Source organism: Apis laboriosa, unplaced genomic scaffold, assembly GCF_014066325.1.
Source record: "Apis laboriosa isolate Shangri-la unplaced genomic scaffold, ASM1406632v1 scaffold26_cov146, whole genome shotgun sequence".
Classification (NCBI taxonomy): Eukaryota; Metazoa; Arthropoda; class Insecta; order Hymenoptera; family Apidae; genus Apis; species Apis laboriosa.
Genome location: NW_025222592.1, coordinates 3,788,446 through 3,798,568, shown reverse-complemented (window position 1 = coordinate 3,798,568; position 10,123 = coordinate 3,788,446). Strand labels below are relative to the sequence as shown.

Here is a 10,123-nt window from a genome sequence, read left to right as displayed (position 1 = left end):
TATTCTATTTTTATCCTTCTGTTATTTGCTATTCTTGCATCTTATTCTAGAGATAATACCGATTTCCGAATTTTTATTCTATTTTTTTTCTCATTATTTGTTTTACTTGTTTTTAATGTGTGATTATGACTACGAATATTAATTGAACACACTTTCATTATTTTTTTTCAAAACTATATAATAAAACTATAATATAATAATATATCTTAATTTTTAATATAGATAAAAAAATATAGATATACATATAGATATAAAAAAAATAGATATACATTTTCTTTAAAAAATATCTTTAAGATAATAATTTCGCAAAATATAATATATTCCAATATATATTAAATATATATGTTGAAAAACAATACCTGTTTTCACACTTATATAAATTTAATTATGTAAAATATAAATAAAAAATATACTTCTACAAAATATACATAATATACATAACATACATCTACAAAATATTTTGTAATTGAATATTTATTCTATTATCTATTATCTTGTTTTATTTGTAATTTTATATTCATATTTATTTATATTTCAATTTCATTATTAATATTATATTCTTGTTTTAAGCTGAATTGATAACATTGAGCATAGTACTTAAAGAAGTACTTATCGCGATATTTACATTCTAAAAACTTTTTAAAAAAAGACTAAAACAAAAATAATATGCTCACATAAATCATTAATATATGATTTTTTATTTGGTGTAAATATAATTATTATATCTATTTTATTTAATAATAATTTATAAGGAAAAATTTTCTCATTATTCGTATTCTATTGTTTTGATTATCAAATACAAAACTTTTATACTATGATTTTATACTCGAAGATTATAAATCAACGAAAAAATAGGTTTCTATTAGTTTAAATTTCGTTATTATATTATTACGATGTAAATATAAAATTTATTTCTAATAAGATATTAATTATTTTAGATATTTGTCATTAATGTCAAATCAATATCATATTAGAACATTTAAAAATTATCATAGAGAACTGTATATAAAACAAAACACATTCAAAAATAATTCTTATGTAAAATATACAGCATATATTACTGTTGCTACATCCATATTAGGATTATATTATTATATATCTTATAAAAATATTTATGCTTTAAATAAAAAATTTATTCCATGTGGAGAGTTCAGAGTAGACTTAAAAACGTATAATTTAGAAGAAATAAGCAAACATGATAATAAAGAAAATCGCATATGGGTAACATTTAAGCAAGGAGTATATGATATAACAGATTTTATTGAAAAACATCCAGGTGGTTCTTCAAAAATATTAATGGCAGCTGGAAGTTCAATTGAACCATTTTGGGCAATTTTTGCTAATCATAACACACAAGAAATATATGAGCTTCTTGAATCAATGAGAATTGGAAACATTTCTAAAGAAGATGCAATATTCAATACAATTAATGATAATGATCCATATTCAAAAGAACCCATAAGGCATAAAGTTTTGAAGATAAATGGTGAAAAACCTTTTTGTGCTGAACCACCACCATCTTTATTGATTGAAAGTTTTATTACACCAATGTAAATTTGAAATTTTTTTTTAAACTTTTATTTTTTAAATTTGATATTGATTAATTAAAAATTTTGATTGATTTGATATTGATTGATTAATAAGATATTGATTAATTTTAGGGAATTGTTCTATGTAAGAAATCATCTTCCTGTTCCTGAAATAGATTTGAAAACTTATACTTTAGAACTAGTTATAGAAGAAGTAACAAAAAAGATTTTGAAATTTGAAGACATAAAAAAATATCCTAAATATACAATAACAAGTACTATAATGTGTGCAGGAAATAGAAGATCAGAAATGATAAAAGTAAATTAACATATTTTTTTCTGTTCTATAACATATTATTCCATAAAAATATAAAATTATTCCTTTTTATTATTAATTATCTCATTTTTTTATCTATTCTAGGAAAAGCAATTAAAAGGACTTAATTGGGGTATAGGTGCTGTTGGTAATGCTACATGGACTGGTACAAGATTATGTGATATATTAAAAGATTTAAAAATTAAAGAAGATGATTACAATCATATACAGGTATTAATTAAAAAATAATAAACAGCAAAAAATAATTTTTTTTTTAAATGTTAAAAATAGATATATAATAATTTCATGGAACAAGTTTGAAGGATATGACTTAGATCCTTCTGGTACACCATATGGTGCAAGTATACCTATTAGCAAAGCAATGGATTCCAGAGCAGATATAATTTTAGCTTATGAAATGAATGAACAACCTATACCAAGAGATCATGGATTTCCCATTAGAGTAATTGTCCCAGGTGTTGTGGGAGCCAGGAATGTAAAATGGCTTGGTATTTGGTATCAAATATTATAATTAAAGTGTGCAATAATTAATTATTTGATTAAATTTTGTTTTAATTTCTATAGCTAAAATAATAGTTTCAAAAAAAGAAAGTCAGTCACAATGGCAACAAAATGACTATAAAGTTTTTTCTCCCAGTACTGATTGGGATAATGTAGATTTTTCTAAAGCACCTGCTATACAAGAAATGCCTGTAATTTCTGCAATTTGCAAACCAGAACAATCTGAAATAATTAAAGTAATAAATGGAAAAATAAATGTGAAAGGTAAAATAATTTTTAAGATTTCATTTTTCTATGATAGTAAAATCTTTATAATAAGATAATAATCAATCAAACTATTTTTATAGGATATGCATGGTCAGGAGGAGGTCGAAAAATTATTCGAGTTGATGTAACAAATGATCAAGGTGAAACTTGGCATACGGCTAATTTAGATGCTGAGGATAATAATGCTAAAGTAGGTCGATATTGGAGCTGGACATTGTGGAGTATAGATCTTCCTGTCAAAAAAGAATTAAAAGAAATGGAGATATGGACAAAAGCTGTAGATGCATCATACAATGTCCAACCAGAAAATATCAAAAATATTTGGAATTTACGAGGTTTTCTTTGTAATGCATATCACAAAATTAAAGTTAAATTAGAACATTAATTCAATATTCATTAATTTCAATATTCTTTTACATAGTAAAAAATAAATATTATTTAAATAATTTTTTTTGCTAAAAAACATTTTTTTATAACACTATACTACATATATATTATTTTAAATTTTGATATCTTCATTATTAAAATAATTAGATATATCATTTAAAGGTATTTTACAATTTGTTGAATTATTTATATTGTGAATTTCAATTAAAGGTGAAAAGTCCATTATGGATTTACCAATTATAATAACATATGGAAATCCAGTTATGCGAGCATGCATAAAACGTTTTCCAATAGTTAAATTTGTTCTATCATCAAGTACAGTATCAATATTTAATTGATTTAAAATTTCCATTACTGTTTTTACATATTGATTACTTTTATTTTCTTCTTTGCTTCCTGCCTATAAATTATAATGATTTTTAACATCTATAAAAAATATTGTATAATATATATTACCTTTGGTGGTATAAGGCATACAGTATATGGTGCTAAATTTTTTGGCCATCTTAATTCTTCTTTGGTAGATAATAATTCAGTCATAATTGTAAAAATGCGACTTAAACCAAGTCCAAAACAACCCATTACTAAGGGTACTGATTTATCATTTATTTTTATTTTTACTTCTAAAGGTATTGTGTATTTTGTATTTAATAAAAATGTATGACCCACCTTGAATGAAAATTATCATTTATTATATTAAAAATTATAACTAATAATTATTTCTTGATTTTTATTTATAATAACAAAAACTAAAATTAATTGAAATATTAATTTTTTCTATTACCTCTGCAGTAGTTTTTTCATTAAATGCATTCTCACATTTAGGACAATATAATTCCTTGCATATTGTTTTATTAATACTATACTGACAAGATGGACATATACAAATAATATCTTCACCAATATCACTTATATAATGATATTCATGAGATATTGAACCTCCAATTAATCCTGGATCACCAATAGCTATAAATAATATCAATGTAAATAAATAATATCAATAAATAAGCAATATTGAACTAATATTATTCATTTTATTACCTTTTATGTATGTTATTCCTATCTTCTTAAATATGTTTTCATAAGCATTGCACACCAAAGCATATGTTTCTTGTGCGTTATTTAAATTTATATCAAATGTATATAAATCTTTCATCATAAATTCTCTACTTCTTAAAAATCCAAGTCTTGGTTTTATTTCATCTCTCCATTTATTTGAAATTTGATATAATTTTAATGGTAACATTTTTGGTGATAATATTCCTATAGTTGATAGTACAGAACAAATTGATTCTTCATGCGTCTACAAAGATATTTTTTTAGTATTCTTTTTATTAAGTAACTTATAAATCTAATTTTTTTTAGTTTTTTTTTTTTTAATAACTTTTAAAAACTTACTGGACTTAATATATATTGTCTATGAGCTCGATCTTGTATTTTAAATAATTCAGTTACATTATTAAATCTATCTGTTTTCTTCCATAAATGTGTAGGTATTAAAGCTGGTAGTAATAATTTTTGAGCTCCAATTTTTTGCATTTCATTATCAACAAGTGCTGTTAGTTTATTAAAGATACGTAAACCTAAAGGTAAAATTGCATACATACCAGTTGTAACTTGTTTAATCAAACCATATTTAAGTAAATTCTACAATTAAATGTATACAATTAAACAATTAAATGATAATAAAAATAAAAAAAATTATATTAGCATACTTCGTAACTTTTTGAACGTATTTCTGTTTGTTTAGCAGTAGCAATCGTGGCAGTAACCGGTTGAAATAATTGCGATAATTTATTTATTTTAGAAATCGGCATATTTGACATGTTGAAATAATTATATTTGGAATATATAAACACGTATACAATTCTAAATCACGTATAAATATTTTGTATTATGCAAAATAAAATATTGGTCAATGCTTTTAGGTCCAATGATACACAGTGGATTACTAGACTAATCATGTAGTATGGTTAGAAACAGTACAAAGTATGACAGATAGATTCTTATGGATTTTAGGTTATTTATTTTGATTTGAATTCCTTTTCACATATATCATTTAACATTGTAATTGCAAATTTATTTCGGATTGTTAAAGTTTAATAATATTTATAATTTTTATCGGAAAATGTAACACTGTGAAATAGGGTCAGTTGATCCAAAAGAAATGGAATTTGCAATTGCTGAAATGGACGAAAAAAAATTGGAATCTTTTAAAGAAAATATTTTTCCGGACAATTTCGATCAAACTGATTCCAATATAAAATCAAACGTTCAATTTGCAGAAGGTACGAGTTTCGATTAAAAAATCTATTATAAATTATTTTTGAATTATTTAATAAATATATTTTAAACAGCTGTTTAACGAATTAAATAGCATCTAATGGCTAGATATATGATAAAATTTTTAATTTTGTTTTTTTTACTTAATATTTTTAGTCATTAATAAATCTTTGATTCAAGAAGAAATAAAGATACATAAAAAAACAATACAATCTCAGGAGAAGTTTGAACAAAATAGTATTTCTCAAATTAAAGAAAATTCAATATCAATAAAGAATAGTAATGAAAAAAAATATCATCAATTAATGGAGGAAAACAATATTGATACAACTATAAGAAGTACTATTTCTTTAAATAATTTCTCACATGAATATTTAAAAAATCAAGAATCTATTGATATAATTCTTCCTCAAAAAAAATGTCTCCAAAAATCATCTTCTTGTAATGACATTAGATCATCTTCATCAACATTATTTGATGCGTTATTATGCACATCTTCAGATATAATTTCTAATTATAATGTGAAAACAATAAGACCAAATAAATGTAAAAAATTAAATATTATGTGCAATGATGAAGAAGAAACAATTTTTAGTACTAAATTACATATGGATTCTCATGAAACAAAATATTTAAAAGAAACTGATAATATACATGAAAAATGTGAAATTAAAAATAATATTAAAGCAATAGATGACCTAGTATGTCATTCTAATGTTGATGAAAAATTAATAACAAATAATGACCAAACTCAAACATTAACTAACTTAATGAATTGTGAAAAAGATTTTAATAAAGAACAAAAACTAAATGAAACTATTAAGAATAGTAAATTACAAAATAATATAATATCTAGACCAACTTTGGTTGATGATAATAGATTGGTGAAAATTTCACTGCCAACAAATCCAATTAACATAATGCAATCAAATGCTCAGTTTCTAAACAAAAGCCGTAACTTTTTAAACTTCATTACAGAAAAGTCAACAAATATCATGGAAAAAGCATTATTACCACAGCATTTAACATTAAAATATAATTCAGTAATGAAATCTGTAGATAATATTTATAGTGAAAAGAAATATATAGAAGAATCTTCTAATATGGAATCTTCTTTAACAGAACCAGTATTTAACAATATATCAGATTCATTTGTAAAAGAAAAAAATATTTCTTATGCAGAAAAATATGAAATAGATATACAAAGTGCAGATAATGAATGTGTAAAAAATGAAAATAATGAAAATAAAATTGTAATAACAAATTCAAATGAAATTATATGTGAAAATATTGAAAAAAATAATAAATATTTATCAACAAATGACCATAATAATGATTTTTCAAAGGATTTGGAGTTAAAAAAATTAGAGCAATCTAAATCTTATATTATTAATAATGATATTGATCAAACAAATGATAATGTATCATTCAGTACAGAAACAAATGGAAATTATAATATTAATTCTATAGTATTAAATTCTGAAGAGAATAATTTTCAGGAAAATATTATTATTAATAATTTGAATCAAAAAGAAAAAGAAATTGTCGATTTTGAAAAGTCAAAACAAAATTTATTGCAACATCCAGTTTATCTTACTTTATTAAAAGACTATGCAGATTTAAAATCTAAATATTTAAAGTTACAAGAAAAAACAGAAAATTTAGAAGAAAAAAAACGAATTTTGGAAAAAGAAAACAAAGGAGAAATCTTTTCTATGCAGATAGAAACATTAGAAAAGACAATAAATAGACTTACATTTGAATTACATACATCTTTAGAAGCACAAGAAATATATAAAAAAGATTATAATACTGCGAATAAAGAAAGGGAAAGTATGGTAATGAAATATGCTGTTAGTGAAAAACAACTTATTGATACGCAAAGGTAAATTAAATTTAAATAAAATAAACTTGGTTAATTTTTAATCAATATAATATTTTGTAATTATTTTATTATTGGTTAATATTGGTAATATTTTGTAATTATTTTATTATTCTTTCTATTTTATCATTTTTAGAGCAAAGGAATATGCAGAACGTAAAGTAAAAGAAATGACAACACAACAAGAAACACTTCAGAATAAATTGAGAGAAATGCAAGGAGAACGAACTAGAATATGTAATATTTTAAGCAATAAACATCGCGAAATGACCGATCTTCAGAAAGAAGTTGAAAGATTAAAGGAAGATGTAAAAATGAGAGATATAAAGTTACAATGGACTCAGAATAAACTAAAAACGGAAATGGATTTGCAAAAAGAAACGCAACAAAAATTAGATAAAGCCATGGTAATAATATTATATATTTTATTATTATTTTATTTATAATTTTGGCAAATAATTTTATATCAATTTATTTTTCTAGATCAGGATTAATGAAATGAAAGAAGAATGTGAACAAGTGCGTAAAGAAACGCAAGAAACAATGAGAAAATTTCAGCAATCAGAAGAAAACAAAGCAGTTACATTAGACCAACAATTAAAAGAGCAACAGGCTCGTTTAATTTTAGAAAGACATGTCACAGAAGATAAAGAGATGTTGAGAATTCAATTACAAAAAGAAGTAGATACATTAAAGCATAGACAACAAATTTTAATTGAAGAAAACAATACACTCACTTTAAAGATACAAGATGCTGAAAAAGATCGTTTAACTTACGAAAGTAATTTGAATAATTTAAAAATTATAGTAGATCAACGTCAGAAAGAAATTATGGAATTGCATAATAAAGTATCTGAATTAGAAATGTTGAAAACTCAACTTCAACAGTAAGTATCTCAATTGTAAAATCGTGATTTTTGTTTTTTTCTTTATAGTATTTTCTTTTTTTTTTCAACATAGTAAAAATCAGTACTTAGCATCGACTGAGATGGAAATTCAACATTTACGTTTGGCTAACGAAGAATTACAATCTGATATGTTTGCATGTCGTCAGAAAGAAGCAGAAATGTTGGATTTTACACAAAAATTGACTGATAAAAATGTAAGACTGCAATCAGAATTTACAGTTATTGAAGCCAAAATAAAACAATTAGAACAAGAGCATGGACCATTACGTGAACATATAAATCAATTAAATAATAAAGTAAAAACATTAGAAGAAAGTTGCGCTCAAGAACGAAAAACAAGAATTGAAGAATGTGAAATTTTAACAAGGCATCTTGCTGAACAAACACAAACAGCACAAAATCTTGCTGAGCAATTAGAAGATAGTCAAGGAGAAAATGCAGTATTAAAGAGAAAACAACAATTAAGTATGAAGGAAATGACACGCGAGTTACAACAGTGTCGAAAGAAATTAGAAGCATTTGAAACATTACCTTATAATTCATTGGATATTGTATCCAGAACTGGATCTAATGTTTCATTGAATACAGGTTTTTACATATAGAATTTTCTATTATTGTTTTAATTATATACGTTTTTGTGCTATTTTATCAATGTATTATTTTAGCAGATACTTTAAATGGTGCCTTATCCGATAATGTGAATGGTGATCAAAATATTCAACTTACAGAACCTAGTAGACAATTGTTAATAGATCGTATTATAAAATTACAAGAAAGTAATGCAAGGAAAGCTGAGAAACTAGATTTCTTTGAAGAACATACTCGAATCTTGGTAGAAGAGTTGCAAAAAAAAAAGAGAATCATACAAAATTATATTTTGCATGAAAATATTGGTGCCATGGGTAACAATGAGAGAGATAAATACAAGGTAAATTTTTTAAATTACTAATATTAAATTATATATATACAATTTTATAAAAAAAATAAAAATTTTAGATTTTGAAATTTTAAACATATTTCATATCATTAATGAAATGTATTTTAATTTTTATAAAAGCATATCAAAAGTAAAAGGAATGCAGTAAGTTTAACAACAAAAATTTAAATTATCATTATAACATTTGTAATAACTTAAAGATGTAAATATAAATATATGCATATATTTTTATTCATTTGATTTTAATTATAGGCTGAATTAGCAAGACACGGAGGAATAATGGCTTCTGTCTATAATCAACGAGTTTCAGATGACAATATGACACTTGAATTATCATTAGAAATAAATCAAAAACTTCAAGCAGTACTTGAAGATGCATTATTCAAAAACATTACACTGAAGGTAGAAAAAAAATATATTAAATGAAAAAATAAATAAACTTATTATTACATTAACATTATTAAATAATTTAATTATTATTTATAAATAATATTATTCATATATTCCTTAATCAATTTTATATTTATAGGATAATATTGATACTCTTGGTGAAGAAATAGCAAGGTTAACGATGCAAAACCAACAAAGACAAAATACAAAATAAAAGTATAGCATAACATATTATCAGCAGTTAGCATAATATATTATCTGTACTTGTATTGTAAACATAACAAGATAACAAGTATATATCAAAAAACGTGAAAAAATTATCAATTAAGAAACTTGTAGTACATATATACTAATATATAATTATTACTTCGAGTAAACTTATTCTTTCAAAGTAATTTAAAAAATACATTCTTTTAATTTAAAAATAGATATAACAATATAGTTATTGTAATGTATTGTAATCTATTTGCAATTATTTTTCTATACTACGATGTCTTTAATTTATATATATGTATGTGTGCGCGCGTGCATGCGTGCGTGCGTGTTTGCGTGTATTGTAAAAAAAGGTCTGTAATATTATATTTTAATTTCAAAAAAATAATTTCAATACTACATTTCTAGTCACAAACATTACTTAAAACAATGATATATTACATTTTTTATTTCATTAAATCATATCAATTATATGTAGATTATAAAATA

The 10,123-nt window shown here is 23.1% G+C and overlaps 3 protein-coding genes across 5 annotated transcripts; 2 read left to right on the top strand and 1 right to left on the bottom strand.

Moving 5' to 3' along the window:
- Window positions 1–775: 775 nt before the first annotated feature.
- Window positions 776–3,109, top strand: LOC122713797 (sulfite oxidase, mitochondrial). The gene is made up of 7 exons (XM_043934571.1): window positions 776–855; window positions 939–1,550; window positions 1,662–1,848; window positions 1,951–2,076; window positions 2,162–2,354; window positions 2,431–2,631; window positions 2,715–3,109. The coding sequence occupies exons 1-7, from the start codon at window positions 815–817 to the stop codon at window positions 3,017–3,019; spliced, it is 1,665 nt and encodes a 554-aa protein (XP_043790506.1). The 5' UTR covers window positions 776–814; the 3' UTR covers window positions 3,020–3,109.
- Window positions 3,105–4,995, bottom strand: LOC122713798 (probable proline--tRNA ligase, mitochondrial). Its single transcript, XM_043934572.1, has 6 exons — window positions 4,737–4,995; window positions 4,420–4,668; window positions 4,063–4,324; window positions 3,806–3,987; window positions 3,478–3,690; window positions 3,105–3,421 (listed from the first exon to the last, which is right to left on the bottom strand). The coding sequence occupies exons 1-6, from the start codon at window positions 4,845–4,847 to the stop codon at window positions 3,134–3,136; spliced, it is 1,305 nt and encodes a 434-aa protein (XP_043790507.1). The 5' UTR covers window positions 4,848–4,995; the 3' UTR covers window positions 3,105–3,133.
- Window positions 4,996–5,175: 180 nt separating this feature from the next.
- Window positions 5,176–10,123, top strand: LOC122713796 (coiled-coil domain-containing protein 186). Of its 3 annotated transcripts, none has more exons than XR_006346524.1 (8): window positions 5,176–5,309; window positions 5,461–7,189; window positions 7,323–7,593; window positions 7,670–8,073; window positions 8,147–8,682; window positions 8,760–9,022; window positions 9,091–9,175; window positions 9,284–9,425. XR_006346524.1 is itself a non-coding variant. In XM_043934570.1 (8 exons), the coding sequence occupies exons 1-8, from the start codon at window positions 5,189–5,191 to the stop codon at window positions 9,633–9,635; spliced, it is 3,546 nt and encodes a 1,181-aa protein (XP_043790505.1). In that variant the 5' UTR covers window positions 5,176–5,188; the 3' UTR covers window positions 9,636–10,123. The 3 variants fall into 3 exon arrangements, 2 of the variants coding, with proteins under 2 accessions (XP_043790505.1, XP_043790504.1); XM_043934570.1 differs by lacking the exon at window positions 9,091–9,175 and adding an exon at window positions 9,561–10,123 and having other exon boundaries at window positions 8,763–9,022; window positions 9,284–9,433; XM_043934569.1 differs by lacking the exon at window positions 9,091–9,175 and adding an exon at window positions 9,561–10,123 and having other exon boundaries at window positions 9,284–9,433.